The following is a 20,238-nucleotide window of genomic DNA, read 5'->3' as shown; positions in this document are numbered from 1 at the left end:
CCCTGCCTGCGTCGCCGTGGCACCCGCCGCCGCGCCGGGCCCGGCCCACGTTACAATCGCGACTATAAAGGCGGCGCAAGGCGGCGCCGCCCAGAGCAGCGGGCCAGGGCCGGCGGTACCAGCACCCCCGCCCGCGCCGCCCGCCCGCGGAGGGCTCCCGGGGTGGGTGGGGGGGGGGCACAGGACGGGACGGGGGGGGGGCGGACGGACCAGCGCAGCCCATCCCAAGCCCGGGAGCGAGCCGACAGCCGGCCATGGCCGACGGCTTGAGGAGGCTGATCAGCGCGGAGAGCGGCCGGGTGCTGCAGGAGAAACTGGAGAGCTGGTACCGGGACTACGAGGTGGGCCGCGGCCGGCGGCGGCGGCGGGGGATCCGCGGCTGCTGGGGGCCCTCCCGGGGCCGGAGGCCGGCGGCGGCGCGGTTGCCGCCGTGCCCGGGCCGTGCGGCCGTTTCCGCGGTGACGGCGGGACGCGGAGCGTCGGCCGGCCTGGCCCTGGGGAGCTGAGGGGGCGGAGGCTTGGAAATTGGGAATTTTTTCAGCAGAGACAGGCTTGACATGGCTGTCACTCCTGTGTCGCCGGGTGTCCTTAGCTTCGGGACACTGAGGGTTGATTTGGTCGTGATTTGGTTGGTGAGGAAAGGTGCTGCGCGGAGACGCAGCCTTTTCAAGGGAAGCCAGCTCCTTTTTTTACTTTGTGTTCTGTAGGAGTTACAGCATATTAATGGCCCGTCAAACTCTGCAGGATTCATGGCAAAGGACGGTTTTGAGGAGGAGTTTGAGGGCAGCTTGTGAAGCCGCCACAGAGTGCGGGAAGAACAGAGGCACTCGTTTTCAAAATTTTCCGAATGGATGGTGGAGGTAGACCCCGGGGGGGCTGAGCAATAGCGGGAGCTGAACTCTCCGTAATAAGTGAGTTGAGCGTAGTCTGTGAGGTCTTGGGAAATTAAGATGAGTAGCTTCAGGCTGCCATTGCGGAAAAGGAGGAACTGGCAGATGGAAGCACCATGGGTGCTGTGTCGGTGTAATGAGCTGGAAAAACGCACCACTGCACAAGCGGTGTTCTGGTGGAGGTTAGCAGGGTGCGACTGTGCTCCTTGAGGGCAGAGGAAAGCATGTTGCAGCAATCAAAATGCAAGCCGACAGGGGCGTGGGTGGGAATTTTAGCTGTTTTGGAAGCTTGTAAAAACCATATGGAGCCATTAAAGCCTGAAGACCTAGAAGGTGATCTACACTGAAGATGATACACAGGTTATGCATAAAAATTAAGGAAGCAGGTACAAAGTATGTGTAGTCCTGGCAGGTGCAGTAGCATCCTGGACAGATTAACTCCATCATCTCCTTTTCAGAGTTGCATTTGCTGAAAGTAGTGTAGTTTGCTGTTCTGTTTTTTCCTAGGCATAATGCTGGATTTTGCCTGTTCTTCAGTAGTGTTTGTTTCAGTTGGTAACTCTTAAAAATCACATGAAATTGCATGGAGGCCTCGTGTGGCTGTTGACAAAGCCTTATATGTATTATTTCAGCTAATATGGAAAATGAAATTTTGGACTGATGCATTTTTTCATCCAACAATCTTCTATCTTACTGTTTTAAAAACTCTGTATTGAAAGATTTTAAAACAGACCCACAATTACTATGATTCTTACTTGAGAGAGAGAGATTTGTGGTTGCATCCCCTTTATGAATGGGGAAAGGAGTAAGTTTTCTCAAGTAGTGAATTAACTGGGTGATAGAAGTCCTGATATCTTATTCGTTTGCCTTTTAACAATGTGAACCTTTTAAAGATGAGCACTCTAGTGGATGCAGTAAGAAAAGGCTGTAAAGATGTAATTGGGGGGGGGGGGGGGGGGGGGGAAGTCATGATCATAAGAGGAACCATTTTAAGTAAGAAAGCCCAGGCAGATGTATTAATATACATTAATTTACAGATTAATTCCTGTGATCAGAATCTGAACCGATGCTGTGAAGTAATAGAATTGAACTCTCAGATTCAAGGGCAGCTCTTCACAATCCTCAATGAAACATCTCGAGAAGGTAAATCAGTGCCTTGTCTTATTACTAATGCATTTCACGTGTCATCTTTTCAAACTCTGTCTCTTTCTGTAAGTGTTCCCACAATTTCTTAATCTATGTATTTTCTTAGGTGGCCATTATGCAGGTGTGGAAACAATAAAAACTCGTCTCCTGCCATGGCTAGGGACTTGTTTTTCCTGTGCTACTTCAGGGAGGCTCTCTGAAACCAACCTCTCTCTCACTCAGGTATGTAGGAAATTTTTTTAAAGGAAATAGAATGGAGTGAATTTATACCTGCAGGAGAGCTTTAATGACTTTCTGTAATAATAGCCTCCCTCCCTGATTTTGCTTAATGAAATATGTCTTAGTTGCTCATGGAGACAACTGTGCTATTCCTCTGTTTCCTCTTACATTTCCTTTGAAAGGGAAATCAAAGAGGTCATTAAAGTTACTTTTGGCCTTCTGGGGCTTATGCTGTTTCACAACAGTGAGTGACAGTATGGAGGAATCTGCTTTGTAAGAGAAGCTATGTTCTTGTACTGCTTTCCTTTTCTAGGTAAAGAATTATGCTACATTTACACTTGCAAAGACATCATAGAAGTATTTATGTCATATCTCTATTAGTAAAAACCTAACACTACGTGAAAATACGTGTGTAAGCTGAGGATGTGTATAAACTCCATGCATTTATTTGTGAGCTCCTTTTCTTTTTTTGAAGAAAAAGATCTTTGTTTAGTATCTGAGCATTATAGTATCTCTAGAAGGGAGGGGAGAAAGTAAGTGCTAATGTCCGTCATGATACCACCACGTGCCTGACTTGGTGTTTGGAGTTAGCATGTATTTGATATTTACTGAAGGGCTTGTAGTACTGACAGTTTGGCAGGCAAGACAGATCTGCTGTGGCTTTGTGCTTCGAAAGAAAACGAGCATTGGTTGTGGCAGACTAGGGGAAAATATTGAAGATCTTGAGACTTGACAGTGATGTCTCCATGTTCTCTGGCTTCCCATTTTTACACCTCTTCTGTCAAAATTTTTCTCATTTAAAATAAGGACAAATGAAAAGTGATATCCCTTAAGAGTCAGATTCTAATGTATTGCAGGAGTAGGGTTCTGCCAAAACCCCCCCAAATGTAAAATAATGATGCTGTTAAATGACAGTACACCTGATACACCAGTTACGGATTTGTCATTGCACATGACTTTCAAAATTTAAAGAAAGGCGTGCTGCACAGTTATTTACTTAATTCTGGTAGTATCAGGCAAATCTATAGGTTGTTAAAGACAGAGCTGCATGTGTAGTAGTGTGCTTTCTGGAATGACAATAGTTGCCTCCACTGTTCTAATAACTTTTTCTGTTATTTTGTGTACATGAATTCTCCAAAACTACTTGAGTTGGTGATATAGTCAGTCAGAAGATGACTGACTGGAAAAAAACCCATGCAACACATTTGCAAGAACGCTTTGTTCAGATGATATGTATACAGGTAGTAAATCTGCATATGCAGACCTTCCATTTTCTTTATCATCTCTCTGAGGTGTAAATGAAGTGAATATTTTTCCTGATATAATTGAGTCTTCGTTTTGTGTGCCTGGAAGGTATTGCTTATGTCTCTAGAAGGTAGGCAGTTGCTTTTGTTTTCAGCTACTTTAGAAATCGTCTTTACTGAAACGTTTAGAAATATATCTGCTACTAATTCTATACTACGTTGCTGAAGGATTCTGTAAGGTAGAACATTCAAGCAGTGTGATTTTGTGTTTTGTTGTAGGATTCAGTTGAGAAAGAGAGGCAGCTGAGAGAGCTAGCCAGCAATCAGACTTTTCAACTGCAAGAGCTGCAGGAAGAACTGACTTCAACTCGTCTACAGCTCAGCCATGTGCAACAAGAGTAGGGGAATTAACTGTGATTCTTTTTGTTTGTGTTTTAACTGGCCATATATTTCTCTTGACATCTAAATACTGATGCAGACTTGTAAAATGTTTCATTTCCACCTTAAATCAGAGCTTCAGACTCTGGATTGGCTCTGGATTGTCCGTGTGTGTCCGAAGTGGGGCACAAATGATACAGTCATACCCACATTCATAGATTGACTCTATAGGTTTTGCTTCTGGCAGAGGAGTTGGAAAACGTGCAGGTATTCTAGACAAGAGTGTTTTGTATAGTACATGACCATCCCAGTGGAATTATAGTCAATGAACTCTTGCATGCTGAGCAAACTTTGATAAAAATCAGTTGAGTAGTTATAGTGCAACACTTATTGAAGGACCTACAACATGTCATAATTAGTTATGGTATGTAATTGGTATGTGAACATCTAAGATGATCAAAACCCACTGGTAAGATGGAGGAAGAAAGACAGATTTTCAAATAAGTGACTAGGACTGAACAGTTTTTGTCCATTTGCATAAAACACATTTTGTGGAGCACTGTAGACTCAAAATGACTTAATTGCTTCAGAAACAAATTTGCACAGTTAGTGCCACTTCCAGAGCCATTTCAGAGGTAGCTCCAAGTGACAGACACTTTCTCATGCATCCTATTAGCATGAGAACAATGAATGTTCACAGTCCTTGGGGCAACACAGTAAGTGATAAAATTTAATGCTGTTACTAAGCAATTCCAAGAATATCAAATTCTCAGAAGTGCAAACTGTATTAGCTAGATTAAAGAGCTTCCATAGAATATTTCATCCTGTATCCTAATCTTGCAGATATCTCCTGCTTTCATAGAGCTGTAGAATCACAGAATGGTTTGGGTTGGAAGGGACTGTCAAAGATCATCTAGTCCAACACCTCTACTGTTGGCAGGTATATCTTCCACTAGATTAGGTTGCTCAAATCCCCATCCAGCCTGACCTTGAACGCTTCCAAGAATGGGACACCCACAATTTCTCAGGGCAACCTGTTCCAGTGTCTTGCCACCTTCATTGTAAAAAATTTCTTCCTTATATCCAATCTAAATCTTCTCTCTTTCAGTTTAAAACTATTGCCCCTTTCCCTATTGCTAGGACGGGGGCGGGAGGCGGGGGAAAGTAAAGTCTCTCTCCATCTTTCTTATAAGCCCCTGTTGTGGTTTAACCCCAGCCAGCAACTAAGCACCATGCAGCCACTCGCTCACTCCCCTTGCCCCAGTGGGATGGGGGAGAGGCTCAGAAGAGTAAAAGTGAGAAAACTTGTGGGTTGAGATAAGAACAGTTTAATAATTGAAATAAAATGAAGTAAAATAGTAGTAGTAATAACAATATAATAGTAATGATAATATACAAAGCAAGTGATGCACAATGCAATTGCTCACCAGTCACTGATGGATGCCCAGCCAGTCCCCAAGCAGTGATTGCTGCCCCCCGGTCAGCTCCCTGCAGCTTATACACTGAGCATGACGTCATATGGTATGGAACAGCCCTTTGGCCAGTTTGGGTCAGCTATCCTGGCTGTGCCCCCTCCCAGCTTCTTGCTGACAGGACATGAGAAGCTGAAAAGTCCTTGACTGGTGTAAGCACTACTTAGCAACAACTAAAACATCAGTGTGTTATTAACATTATTCTCATACTAAATCCAAAACACCACACTACGCCAGCTACTAGGAAGAAAATTAACTCTATCCCAGCTGAAACCAGGACAGTCCCCTTTAAGTACTGAAAGACTACAATAAGGTCTCTCTGAAGACTTTTCTTCTCCAAGCTAAACAATCCCAACTCTCTCAGCCTTTCTTTGTAGGAGAGGTGTTCCAACCCTCTGATCGTTTTTGTGGCCCTCCTCTGGACCTGATTGAACAGGTCCATGTCTGTCTTGTACTGGGGACCCCAGAGCTGGACACAGTACTCCAGGTGGGGTCCCATGAAAGGGGAGAAGAGGGAGGGAATTGCCTTTCTTGACCTGCTGGCCATACTTCTTTTGATGCAGCCCAGGATATGGTTGGCTTTTTGGGCTGTGAAGGCACATTGTCAACTCATTTTTAATTTTTCATCTAGCACTGTCTCCAAGTCCTTCTCCACAGGGCTGCTCTTAATCCATTTTTTCTCCCAGTCTGTACTGATACTGGTGAGTGCCCTGACCCAGGTGCATCACCTTGCACTTGGCCTTGTTGAACTTCATGAGGTTCACATGGGCCTACTCCTCAAGCCCATCAAGGTCCATCTGGATGGCATCTGTTCCCTCAAGAGTATGAACTGCACCACTCAGCTTGGTGTCATCCACAAACTTGCTTAGGGTGCACTCAATCCTGCTGTCGATGTCATTAATAAAGATATTGAACAGTACCAGTCCCAGTTCAGACCCGTGAGGGACACTGCTTGTCACTGATCTCCCTTTGGACGTTGAGCTGTTGACTGCACCTCTTTGGGCATGGCTATCTAGCCAATTCCTTATCCATCAATTAGTCCATCCATCAAATCCATATCTCACCAATTTAGAGACAAGGATGTTGTTGTGTGGCACCATGTGAAAGGCCTTACAGAAGACAAGGGAGATGACAACAGTTGCTCTTCCCTTATTCACCAATGCATATTAGTATCTGTTACATCTCATCTTGGATGAATGGAGACATTCTAATTTTTCACTATCAGAAAAGTCTCTCAGTCAACTCTGGGTGAGTTAATGATCAGTGAATCCCCTTGAAAAGAAGATAAGAGCACAAAAAAATCTGGTGATCTCACAGTATGCATTAAATATCAAAAGTGACAAGGTGGGACAGAGAAGGACCCCACAGCATTTAGAAGAAGAGAGAGGTTTTTTGTTCTTCGCATTTCAACTGGTTTGCCAGAATTAGGTGATCTTGCAAAATATTTCCAGCATGGAAGGTTTAATAAGCAAAGGAGTTGTTTTCTGTTGATAACTCTTCTCTATGGTTAAGAGATATGGGAGATTGGTGGATGTTATTAATATATAAGCCTGAAGGCAGGGTGTAAAGAAGGCAGAGCCAGGCTATTTCCAGCAGTGCCCAGTGACAGGACTAGAGATAGTGGGCACAAACTGAAACACAGGAGGTTCCCTCTAAACATCAGAAAGCCCTTTTTTACTGTGAGCGTGACCAAGCACTGGCACAGGTTGCCCAGGGAGGTTGTGGAGTCTCCATCCTTGGAGATACTCAAAAGCCATCTGGACATGGTCCTGGGCAAGCAGCTCTAAGTGGCTCTGCTTGAGCAGGGGGGTTGGACCAGATGACCTCCAGAGGTCCTTTCCAACCTCAACCATTCCTGTGGCTCAGGTATATATATAGGTTGGTTTAGGGGTGAGGCATTTCATCCTATGCTCCTGGGTGGATAGAAAGAAGTTATTTGATGAGCTGGAGAGAAGTGTTGGATGGTCAAGGTGAGAAGTACAAGGCAAGTTATTCATTAATACAGATTGGAGTGAGTGTGTGGCAGTTTGCAGTACAAGAAAAAGTCATTTTGGGCTCCCTCCTGGAAGAAGTGGGAAATCAGTGGTAAAGCTTTTGTACAGTTTTGTGGGTTGCATTTCTCTGTGCAGTTAGGTCAGAGGTTTGTGGTTTGCAAAGGTAGAAGTCTGGAAGGTGGAGGGCTGGGAAGATTGTCATGCATGACAGTTTCAGAACTGATCCTTTCAAGGTGATGCAGTATGGAGTTGTGATTGTGTAGTTATTGGCAGGCAGGGGACAGGTGCAGGAGAAAGAGAATTCATGTCCTAAGATACTCCATCTGTGGACAGTGAAGTCATTCTGAACGCTGTAAATTGTTGAAATCAATGGAGAAACTGGAATTGAGTATTAATGAAAATAATGGGTTGCAGCAAAACAATTCTGTTATTGCATAGTTAGATACGACTTTTTATAAGCTATGTGTGTGCTGATTGTCCGCACAAAACCCACTGTGATTGTTTTCATATGTTAAATTGGTATGGACTTGGTCTGCTTAAACAGTCAGTTAGTTTGTCATATTAATTGTCTGGTAGAATCTCTGCCTTTACCATGAAGGTTATTAATTCTTCTTGCAGTCTGGCAAAAACTCAGTTGGCTCTTGAAGACACAAAGACCAAATCAGCCACCACTCTTTCGGCAGCAGAAGATGAAATTGTTCAGCTAAAAGCAGTGTAAGAAAAATTGAATCTTGGAGTACTTGTGGCAGAAAGTCAGCATGCAGAGACACAGTCTGTCATTTACCTGAGTGGGTTCTGTTTATTCCACACTGTCCTATGCTATAGCAAAAAATAGGTCTAGCTCCTTAACATCCTGTAACTTTGTTTCTTGGTGTTAGAGAGAGAATTAGTATAACTAGATCCATGTGAGAAGAACCCTTATGGCTGAACGTCTATCCTTTTTTCTTTACGATAGAGGAAGAATTACTTTGAAACAAGCAGCTTGATAGCATTTGAATCTTGTAGATGAAGTTAAATAGGAGAGAACCATATTCTGAAAATAGCTGGAAACTGTTGTTTACAATTTGCTATGATGCTCTTGGGAGTAGTGTGTGTGTTAAATACAAGACACTTCAGTCTGTCTTAAGATAAAATTCTTTATACACCTTTTTCTTTTAGACCATTTTTACCAAATCCTTTTGGCTGTCTGCACAATTAATGGCTATCAGTAATATCAATGTCTCTGGTTTAAAAATTTTTTTTTTTTTAGTTTCTAAGTGTGTTGGTCACATCTGGGAATTTAAGCTGGATCAGTAACAGTGCAGCTGGAGGACCTACCTTTCCATTTCAATACAGAGGTCCTTAAAAATAATTTCATTTTGTGGCTTGACCTACAGGCAGTTCTAGAAGCAGTAATAACTATTTGCTGTTATGAAATATAGACCATGTCTCTGGTGGTTTTGGGGGGTTTTTTTGGTGTGTTGTATTATCAGAAAAGAATACAAAGGTAGTTAAAATTAATTCCAACAGCATGTGAGTTCTTGTGGTAACTGACATTTCAACAACAGAAATATGTTTATAGTTGTTAAATGCTTGCAGTCTTTCAGTTAAACAACATTGCTCCTCCTAAAAATGGAGGAATCTTGACTTTGCTGCTTACGCTGTAGGAAAGGATGTAACCGTCCATGAGTTTATATTTCCTTTTAGGGCATCTGAGAGGATGAGTTACTCCTGAGAAAGATCAGCAAACAAAGAAACCTCAGGCCATTAGAGTTTCTACTTCCAATATCAAGTTGAATATCACTTGTTCATTTCTGGACATTCATCATTGCTTCTAGAATAATGTTAATTGTCAGATTTCATCCATGGACTTTCCTAGCAAGTGTTGATCACTTTGGATTTCCATTTTTTGGCTGGCTACCTGGGGTATAAACTCACATTCCCATAAAATGGGCCCTTTTGATTTGTTGGATGAAAAGTAGCTCATATAACACCTTGATTCTTAGAGATAACCTGACTGCTGTCTTCCCAATTAGAACTATTAGTATGGAATAAAGCATCTCACAATTCCCATGTGCAGGTCTTAATGCAGACTGGACAGAAATTCATGTTGCCATTTGTACTAATGACAGAAGAATAAAACATTCCTGTTTTCCCATGAATTCAGGAATTCCGTAATCTCCACATACTTATGGTTTATGTTCACTCTCAGTTTAGTTGGCACTCTACATTTGCATCTTCTGCCTGGGTGTTCAATTTTTGATTGAAGCAGAGGTGCTATTTTTCATGTTGTGTGAAACATCTTTTCAAAATTTGAACCCTTTTAGTTGGGTGAAATCAGATTTGTCTCTTCTTCACCTGCCTGTCAAAACCAGAATCCTTCTAAAGTAGAGGAAGTGAGGTCAGGACTGGTCTGTGACACTTGGGGCGGGATTTTTTTTTTTTTTAAACAAGGAACAGTTTGCCAGGAGTGTCCTTTGCATCTTTGTCTGTAAACTTGTTTTTTGAGACTTTTGGAATAGCTGTTAATCTCATTCCTCTTGTCTATAGTCTGTCTGTTTTGCATGCTTAAATCAAAGCATGTTTTACAAGACATCTTGGTCTCCTGGGCTGTTAAAGCAAATGTGGTTTAGACTCAATATCGAATCATAGAATCGTTTAGGTTGGAAAAGACCTTCAAGATCATACAGTCCAACCATTAACCTATGCTACCAAGTCCACACTAAACCAGTCAAGGGTAGACTAGACTAAACCATGTCCTGAAGTGCCACATCTACCCATTTTTTGAACACTTCCAGGGATGGTGACTCCACCACCTCTCTGGGCAGCCTGTTCCAATGCTTGACTACCCTTTCTGTGAAGAAATTTTTCCTAATATCCAACCTAAACCTCCCCTGGTGCGGCTTGAGCCCAGTTAAATTCTATAGCCAGTGTAAGCTTTTGTTATATCAAGATATTAATTATAACAGGATTTAGCTATTTGCTGCAGAATTATGAAGGAAAATACAGATTTCTTTAAATGACTAATGATCAACATTTAAAAGGAATTAAAGGTTCTTCAGGGGAAGAAAAATAATAAAGTGTACTAAAAACTGTTGTTACATGCAGACTGAACAAAAACCTATTAGTACTATTATAAATGGAAGCTTACTACTAGGGTGCTTAGACTCATGCCAATGTCTAATCAAACTTAACAAAGCCAGATGACTCACTTTGAAGTAAATGAGGTCAAGAGGACTTTTCTTTCTTGATCTGCTGTACGGAGGACCTGTTATATAGCTCGGCAGGAAGAAGTTTTGATAAACATGGTTGTAATTAATAACAGCCAATATGGTAGCTTAAACCAGTTACCTCAAGACCTTGTAGTGTCACTGGTGCAGGGAGTTCTTAAAAGTAGGTTAAAGAGGGATCTGACCAAAAATTACATAGGTGGAGTTGCTGTTAACTTGATTTTCAAGGCAATCTGACTGACTGAGTCAGGCTTAGCCCAAGGACTGGGGGAACTGTGAGGGAATTTATCATTAATGAATCATTTGAAACTGGAGGGTAGCAGTTTGCTTTATTCAAACAGCATTAAGCAGATACTTCACATGAATTCTCAAGGCTGTTGTATTTTCTCCTGAGAAACTGGTTGAAGTTACCTATTTTATTTTTAAATGGTCAGATAGTGGAGTTTAAAACACTTAAAATAACAGCCTTAAAATAAAAGCGAGTTATAAAAACCATTCTAATTTTTCTAAGAACTATATTTTGCCTTGTTTGTTCCCCTTATTTTTTTTTGTAGCATCTACAGCTCTTTAACCTTAACAAGAAAGGTGATAATACTCTCTTCATTTCAGATTAATATTTAGCAGTAGAGTGAATGAACAATAAAACAGGGAAACTCTGAATAGATTGAATAGATTTAATTAGCATATAAAGGATTAGTGTTAAGGCTTACAAAAGTCAGTATTGGTAATTCGTAAATGTGTCTGTCTTAAAGTTGTGTTTTTCCTTTTGGTATTTAGTTTTTCTTACAAAGAAAGAAACACTCATTTTCAGTGGTGGCTTTTCTTATGCTTGTGTGACTTACCATGTGACTTGTGATGAACAATGAAAGATGCAGGTATTTCTGCTGGTTTCAGTCTGTCATGTGCTCTCCTGCAGCAGACCTATAATTAAGCATCTGTATTTGTAATCATTATCTGCAGCCATGATGAAGCTTTGTGGATCTCACAGTAGTGAGATAAAGACCATCAAAAATTGCTTTAAAACTTTCTGAAAAATCCCCATGTGAATAGGGGTAAATAACAAAAAGAAAATAATACAGAAGTGAAATGATTACTTCTTATTTATCCTTTCTGTTGGATAGTTATTAACACTGCATTATCTGTCTGCATTGTCTATCATGGCAATTTAAGGAAAGCCTGACTAGTGTGTTGTATATTATATAGGGCTTTTTTTCACCTTTTTTTTTTTTTTTTTTGGTACATAATGATTTCCCCCCATCTCTATCTCTAGAACTCGTCTTCCCAAATCTACTTTCCTTTCCCAGTTGTTCTTTATATTAGAATTCTTTGGTCCTCTTTTACTGCTGCTCTGCTGGAAGTCCTTGCTGGAGGAGCTGACTAAGGATGTTCATGGGATTGTAGTAGTATTTGCAGCTTTTCCTACCCAGGTTAGAAGGACAGTCTTTCCTCTTAGTAGATGTGCTGGCCTTATTACCTGTGGTCCTCTGTCAGCCTGCTCCTTAAAAAGTCCGAACAGGAAGCTTGTCAATTCATAGATGTTACAGCTTTCATTGGTTCAGATCCTCAAAAATCTCACCAGCGTCCTTCAGTAAAGAAAAAGAAGGACAGACTGAATGCCTCCAAAATTAATAGAAAGCATCCAGTTCTTTTGGTGGTTTTTTTGGGTTTTTTTTGCTAGAGGGAAACAACAGTAATATCTATGTTAGGAGGGAGAGCAGAGATGTTGGGATACTTTCTAACATTAAGTAAGAGTAAAGGACAGAAGATAAACTGTTTGTCTGCCAATGTTTAAGAAAGAAACACTGCTTCTCTTGGGGACAGCAGGGGAGAAATCATTAGCTTTTGATATTACTTGAGTAACATCATTGGTGATATCCTTTGACTGACTAATATATTCCAGCAAATAAAAGAACCTGAGGCCCTGATATAAGAAAATACCTAGAGTCTTAAACTGTAGGGAATAAAACTGAGCTGGTTTAGTTAACATCTTAAATATGAGAAAGAAACCAGTTTCTTTCTCAGACCCTATCATCTGATCTAGTGCAAGGACACCAAATATTAACCAGTGATCTCTCCTGTAACATGAAGTGTAGTGTATCCAGTCTCCTGCCACAGTACCCTTTTACATTTTGAAGCGTAATTAAGGGTATGCTTTTCTTAAACCCTTGATTTCCCTGTATTTCAGCATAAGGAGCTTACTCAATATTTCTCCTTTTTTTTGTTTTTTGTTTGATGATGAGGATCAATTGATAGATGGTTTGCATTGGTAGAAGGACATCTTGTGACTGACTTTATTCTGTGTGGTTAAGTCTGAAGGCTTCCCGTGCCCAAGAGAAGGATGCCCTGAGGAAGTTAGATCGTCTGAATGACTATGAGCAGCAGATTCAAATACTGCGGGATGAGATTTCTATCCTGGATGCCCAAAAGTCTGTTCTCCAGAGCAGGTAGAGGCATTATTCAGAGAAGTCACTGAATCAGAGAAATTGTTCATGTTAGTTAGCATGAATTCCCTCCTCATTTTAAAGTATAAACAAAAGCTAAGCTTTTGTACTCTGTTATGAAGGAACATAAACTCTTTTACTGGTTTCTCCTAGTGCTCAAATATTTTAATTTCAGTCAACTATGCTAAGTTTCTGGCAAAACAGCAAAGAGAGCAACTTAACAAAATACATTGAGAGCTACTGTACAGGATAAAAAGAGATGGTTAGGGTTTTTTTGTTTATACGTCCTCTTTGAATACTGTACCATTACAGGGCAGAACTTGTTGCTATATTCTCACTTGTTTGACTTTACAGCTCTTCAGCGGTACTGAAAGCGGAACAAATCTCTGAAGTATTACTAGTTAAAAGTGTGTTTCCCCAGAACAAAGTGCTTGTCTGTACACACTTTAGGAATTACTTTAACTTTACTGTTCAGGCTCTAGCCTATAAAATGTATTGACACAAATGCCTTCATATTAGACTAAGCATCTGCAGCTTTACTTCTTTAATTATGTTGGCTCAAAATCTCAGCTTACCCTGGTAATAATTAAATTGACACAAAACACTGTGCACTAGGCAAAAGCATCTGAGGGTGGTAAAGTGACCTTATGTGTCTTTACATGTCTGTCACAGGCTTGCACGGAGCCGTTCTCCTTCCCCAAGGCGCATGGAGAGCAAGTCACCTAGTCCACTTCCTCTGAGGAGCTGCTCACCTGGCCGAGCCAGACGTACAAATGCTTCACGTCGCGCATGCCTGGTAGCTCGCTTTGGTGACATTTATGCTCAGGAACGCTTGGATGCAGAGAACCTTTTGAGGACATACATCAGTGACATGGAGATGGTGCAGAGGATAATATACATTGCAGCTGTGGTAAGAAAAACAAAATATTTCTTGTTTTATAGGCAAAAAGTGTTTTGTAAAATATTATGGCTGGATTGGATTAAATTGTGTGTAAATTAGCATTTCTGTGAAGTACTGAGAAGAAAACTTCTCTTTTTTCCCTTTTGATTTACTTTTTTCCCCTCACACTTTTACATCAAACTCTCAGTTTAGTGTCCTTTTCTGACTGTCCTGTCCCAACATTAGAACACGGTCAGTGGTCAGTGATCTACAGTACAGGTGCTAAAAGGGGCACGTAAGAAGACTGAATGGCTCTGAAAGGTAGATGATTCCTGCACTGAAAAACACCGCCTCATTTAGATGAATTCTTTTGGGAATACTACATTTTAGAAAGCTAAAAATCTTTCTATGTCATGCTTCCCTCTTGCCTGTAGCTATGTGCTTTTCTAGTTTTATTGGGTCCCTTGAAAATACCTAGATACCTCATGCTTACTGTGAGCTCAGTCTGAAGAAATTTGTTTCATTTTTCTGTACTTAATCTTCTTTTCTATAAAATTAATGTAGTACATATCTGTACTACAGGTACAGAGAGGTGGTGTGTCTTTTACTGTGTGTGATCCCAAGCACATTTAACTTAAACTTTTTTTTTCCCACAACTGTCATTCAGTTTACACTCTCCAATTCAACCTTTCTTCCCAACAGACAAGAGGTGCTCATGTCTGACATGATTCTGTGGCACATAAAATGCTATTACTGAATTCTGCTCTTGATATCTTTGAATGCGATTCCATTGATCGTGGATGTGTGATGGAATCCTACATAAAAATAGAAGGTTAGGTGGGAAGCTTTTCAGTCCTGTCTTCTGCAAATAAATGACACTTGATTTAATCAGAGAAGTCCTCCCAGATGAGTACTATTTTTACCTTTCACTTTTACAGCAGCGTTTTATATTTCTCCTTACAATGATGATACTGGGTGAAGTTCATCCTCTGAGGTAATTGATAAAAAAATTAATCTCAGTCTCCTGGATTTAACTAGATGTTCTTTATGTTTGCAGGAGTCTTTTCATGCAGCAAAGATGGCCTACAGGCAGTTCAAAATACGTGTAAGAGAGACTCTGTCTCTAGGTCACTCGGGGCCTGAGTCACTTGAAGACACTGTCCTGGATTATATAGTTCGCCATGAGGATCTGTATGATGTTCAAGGCAGTGTCAATGTAAGTCAAGGGCAGTGGGGAAGTGATGTGTTGATCCATTTCAGTAGCTAATAAATTCAGAGTGTGTAAACTAGAAACGCACTGTAACCTGAAGAAGGAAAAGAGTTTATTGCATGGATTTTACGTCTTGTAGCAGTTGATTTTCCAAAATAATATTGTGGTATAGCACAGTAATCACTTGTTTTATTTGCCTGTGACTAGAATATCTCTGTCTGCCAGAATAATATTTTTGGCAAGATACAGTGTAACTGTATTAATCAAATAAATGTAAGCTAAATTTCATATTTTTCTTAAATTCTGTGTTCTACTGAAAAACTGCATCTCCCTCCTAAGATTGATGTCAACAATGTAGCTCACACTTTATTTCTGAAATAGCAGCACATTCTTTCTGAAGCTAATATTTTCTGAAATAGCCTGAGACAACAATGCTGGGAGCTTCTTATTCTGAGTTTTAAATGTAGAAAGCTGAGAGGCATATTTAGGAGGTATTTCCATACTTGCCCATGAATAAAAGTGTTAGTGAGCTCAAATTATTCAATTATGTTTATTTTCAGGAAGTAATTCGCTCCATGAACATCAACCCAAAGATTTCATTTCCACCAGAAATTGATTTCATTGTGATCAGCACTTTGATTCGAGAGTTGTGCCGTGTGGCTTTTTCAATGCAGACACTCGTTCCTCCTCTTGATATTGCCTTTGGTACTGATGGAGAACTTTTCAGTGAGACCAAGTAAGAACTCTTTATTTTCAGTCAGATTCTTACTATTAAAAAAATGCATCAGGTTGTATAATCTACTTCATTCCTAATTAATACGAAGGTTTAAAATTGATGCTGAACATTAATTTGGGGCAAATATTCGTGATCTGTAGTAAATTTGGTATGTCTTTAAGGTTTATGATGGTATATAAATGGTAGAATGTAGACCAGTGTTAACAGCTTTTTTTTTTAATGAACAGCAGAGCAATTTTCTGGATAAACTTCGGTCTCTAGAGCATATTTAATTTATCCTTTAAGAGGAAAATTATCATCAACTTTCCTTTCCCTGTTTAGTCTCTATCTGCCTCCAGTGTTTATAAAGTATGTGCACCTTTGTTCCTCCTTTCTGGCCCATTTTGTAAAAGTCATGCTTACTGAGATCTGGCAGTTGGTGCCTGATACCAAGATCATCAACACGTGTGCTGTGACCTCCAGGCTGTGTCTGCTGTACAATGTATGGATCTTAATACACTCCTGTCTCTTCCGGTTTAGAGCTGAGCAAAAAGAAAAATACCTTTTAAAAATGGGAATTTTGTTTAAAAAATGCATACCATAACACGGTTTTTCTTTTTTCTGTAGGGTCAGGGCTGGCTGCTTTGTTAGGTGGCAGAGAACTGTAGGGTACTTCCATACCTTCAAGAAAACTAATGGGATTGATAGCTCAAAAAAAATTGCTCTCAAAAGCAAGAAAAGCCACACCAATAAGGAGGTTTCTAATAATAATTTGAAATAGAATGCAACCCAGATAGGGAAGAGCTTGAGAAGCCAAGAAGAGAAATAGGGAAGATAAAACTAGCCCTTCAACAGGAGAGTGCAAAGTCATACATGACTACTTAATGATCCTGTCCAAATACTGGGCAGTTAGCTACCTGATACCCACAGCTATTGGCTGAATTATGAAGGCAGCAATGCTATGGTATAGCCTTGGGATGCTTTCTCCACCTACTTGATGTGTGTGGCCTTCAAAAAACAGGTGTAATGTGTTTATACGTACTGCTGCAGGAGACATATATACATGCATCTTCCCATCTATGTAGATAAATATGTGGCATATATATGTTTACATGTATAGCATACATATGTGATACACAGAGATGGAGCAAAATTTGGAGAAATTAAAATAGCTTTGTTAGTTATGTGTGATACCGTTCTATAAAAGGACTGGCCAAAACTCATCGTGCCCTATACCTTCCTCCATGCAGAGCTTCATGCCTCTGTTTACGACATTGTTTTATATAAGTAGCTGTTGTATATACATTACTAATGTATAGATGCATTGCTATTTTTTATTTCAGTTATTTGGTATTTGTTTTGAGTTTGAATCCACAGAACCAGACATGTATTATTCAGCCAATATTGCAGACATAGGGAGGTAATATATATCTGTTACGTTAATACAGGCCTTCAAAATAATTTTTCTTAGCTAAAAAGTCACTGTTTCATTATCAGTATGTGGCGATCTTGCTAATAAAATTGCCTTATGTCTTATAAGATACTAGGATGTAACTTCATAGTTGAGAGAGAGTATCTGTAATATCCTTTATAGGGGTCTTGTTTTAGCAAGATGTGTCAGGAAGAAGAGATGGCTATGCCTGCCAAAATGCTGCTCAGGAGATTTAACCTGTCAGTGGACCCAAGGACCCTGGCTTGTGTGGGGCTTATGCAAGAATATGGTCTAGTAGCCTTCTGAAGTGTGAGATGGCTTTATTGGAGTGTCTCACAGTACAAGTAGACAGCATATTCTGCTACGTCTGTCTTACAAATGCATTTCTTTTACAGGTTCACTTAAAGAATAAATATTTTTGCGATATGGAAGTATTGTCAAGAAGATGTGTATGAGCTGTAACTAGTATTCTGCATTTTATCAGCATTGATGACTTGAAGCATCGTGTTTATCTTCGGGCACTTATATGCAGACATTTCTTGTACTCTGTGTTTCAACAGGTACCATCGTAGCTTTGACTCTGATTTCACAGCTGTCTTGGTGGCCTATCATGTATGGCCTGCTCTGATGGAAAATGACATTGTAATTGTGAAGGGAGAGGCAGTCACAAAAAGAGGAGCTCTGGTACGTACTTTTGTTAAGGAACATGTTAAGGGAAGTCATTAGATTTAAACACTTTTAAAATTTAAAAAGATAAATTCTTGATTGTTCCCTATGTGGCTGGAGTTGTGTATATCAAATATCAGGGTTTTGTGCCTCATCCTGTATTTAGGATGAATAGTTCCATTTGCCTTAATGTATTCATTATGCAGATGTATGATTGTCAGCAGAGCCTGTTCTAAGGAGAAAGTTGCTGTGTTTACTCTCTGTCCTCAAGCCTTGTCTCCAGCATGGCAAGTCTGCTTGCCGAGTCTGTCTTTATTAAGTGCCCTCTCTCAAAAGAAGTTTGTCAAACTCTTCTCTTGTAGTGGTCTCGCAGAAGTAGAAGTAGAAGCAGAAACAGAAACCGCAGCCGTAGCACCAGTCCTCTTCTATCTCGTCATGTAAGCCCCAGTTGAATGCTTGTAGTATAAACAGCATTGCGTATTTTGAACTCAGAAGCTAGGCAACCTTTTAAAAATGCTGATGTTCACGTACATTTTAACATTGGGAATAAATGCCTTTGCTGAGTTTGGAATGAAGTGTAGCTGAACTGACAGACAGTTATTGCCTGGTATAATTATCAGTGGAGATACTGTATGAGAAGCAGATCACAGTTAAATTCTCAGAAGTATCAACTGTGGATCTCAGAATGCTTTCCCCCTACTCCTCCTTGCTTCAGTACCCTTCTGAATAACTAATTGCATCATCTGGAAGTGTTTCAGTCATCTTGCAGTGCATATACAGCACATGGTCCCTGCCTCCTGGAATTAGTAATCTAAATTTACCCTCTAATTCCTCAAAGGAGCAGAAAATCGGTGTAGGGTGGGCAGGAGAGGAAGAACTGAGGCAGTACTAATAAGATATGTGAAACCGTAGCAGAGTTCTGCGTATGGTATAGTTACACAATATTTTTAATTATTTCTGTAAAAATCATGTATATTTTTCTAATTGTTAGCCCATCTTATTAAATTGACATAGGTGCCCTCAACTTAAAATGTGAATATTGAAAATGTGAGAGGCTTTGAGTAAGACTCACTCTTCTGTGTACGTGCAGGGTGTGAAAGAGCAACTAGCAAGCTGTTGAATTTTACTTTGTAGCAGTGGAGCTGCACCGATAGAGTAACATGTGCAAATTTTCTGACTGTTGATGGCTCCCCAGGTGCCTTTCTTGGGTATGGTTCTTTAGCACACGTGAGTTTCATTTTCTGCTTGTCTTGCAGTTGTCTCGAAGCCGCAGTCCTTCACCACTGAGGAGCGGAAGCCCAAGTAAGTGGGCATATTAGTTCATAATGACTCATGGTTTTCACATTAAGCCCTTGAATGATTGAACAAAGAGACAAAATAACATGCTGAAGGTCTTTGACTCTAAAATACTTGTCCAAGTCTTATTTTTAAAGTGGGTAGCCCCTTTCTTTCCTGTGTGTGGAAAAAGGCTGAAATTTCTGACTTGGAGGAGAGCTTGTTTTTCACTCTACTGTCATGAGTTCTCTCTGCTGGTTGCCTTTATGGTGGCCAGTTCTATAGTAAGTAAAACTTGTTCTCTTCCCCACATGAGAGACAGTTAGCTGCATGCCTGCTGGCTCCACGCCTTTCAAAATCCAAAGAGATAGCTAAGTGGTGATGGTGAATTGAGGGATTTCAAACAGTATGAATGTGTGCCCATCTTGAAGCCAAGCCAATTTAGAGATTTAGAAAAAAATAGTTGTACTGAAGTGTGTCTTTTTCTTCAATAGGGCGTTAACTGAACATGTTCCTGTGATTCAGTACATCCAGATCCAAAAACTTCACTGGTGCCTTTTCTCTTCAAGAATACCTCAAATCTCGCAATAATGTGAATGGCAATTGTCACTCCAAAAGGAGTTTGTGTTCAGTGTGGTTTTGAGAATTATAGAAGGCTTATTTATAGTTTTAGAAACTAATTCAACCCTTCTGATTTAAAAAAAAAAGTGCATGCAATACAGGATCCTACTCATTTGGCAAAATTGCAGAGCACCAAGGAACCCATGCTGTAATCCTGCAGATGGAGATAGGATTATTGCATCTAGATGTTTTCCACAGATACAAAATGATGCAGTTTATCTTGATAAGATGTTTAATATAACCTAATTGGTGAATGTTGAGGTTAGCTGTTACTTGAAAACAATTTCATTAATTGGTGCTTATTTACAATTTTAGAAAACAGCAATAATCTTAAGATGTGCCAGTCTCGCACAGCATCCTTTTAAATACATCCGTGCCGTAAACTGAATTTTCTAACTACAATGCAAAAGTTTCACAGAACAGTCAAAAACTACCAAAACTCCAGA

At 40.3% G+C, this 20,238-nt stretch overlaps 1 protein-coding gene across 2 annotated transcripts; it reads left to right on the top strand.

The window, feature by feature from the left end:
- Positions 1-254: 254 nt before the first annotated feature.
- On the top strand, positions 255-19,691 carry SPATA18 (spermatogenesis associated 18). Of its 2 annotated transcripts, XM_075709605.1 has the most exons (13): positions 255-341; positions 1,928-2,033; positions 2,143-2,258; positions 3,779-3,897; positions 7,962-8,057; positions 12,862-12,996; positions 13,666-13,903; positions 14,931-15,089; positions 15,644-15,819; positions 17,791-17,914; positions 18,259-18,333; positions 19,153-19,198; positions 19,666-19,691. In XM_075709605.1, the coding sequence occupies exons 1-13, from the start codon at positions 255-257 to the stop codon at positions 19,671-19,673; spliced, it is 1,485 nt and encodes a 494-aa protein (XP_075565720.1). In that variant the 3' UTR covers positions 19,674-19,691. The 2 variants fall into 2 exon arrangements, with proteins under 2 accessions (XP_075565720.1, XP_075565721.1); XM_075709606.1 differs by lacking the exons at positions 7,962-8,057; positions 19,666-19,691 and having other exon boundaries at positions 19,153-19,215.
- The last annotated feature ends 547 nt before the right edge of the window (positions 19,692-20,238 follow it).

Source organism: Pelecanus crispus, chromosome 4 (genome assembly GCF_030463565.1).
Source record: "Pelecanus crispus isolate bPelCri1 chromosome 4, bPelCri1.pri, whole genome shotgun sequence".
In the NCBI taxonomy this organism is placed as follows: Eukaryota; Metazoa; Chordata; class Aves; order Pelecaniformes; family Pelecanidae; genus Pelecanus; species Pelecanus crispus.
This window is presented reverse-complemented; position numbering and strand designations above follow the sequence as displayed.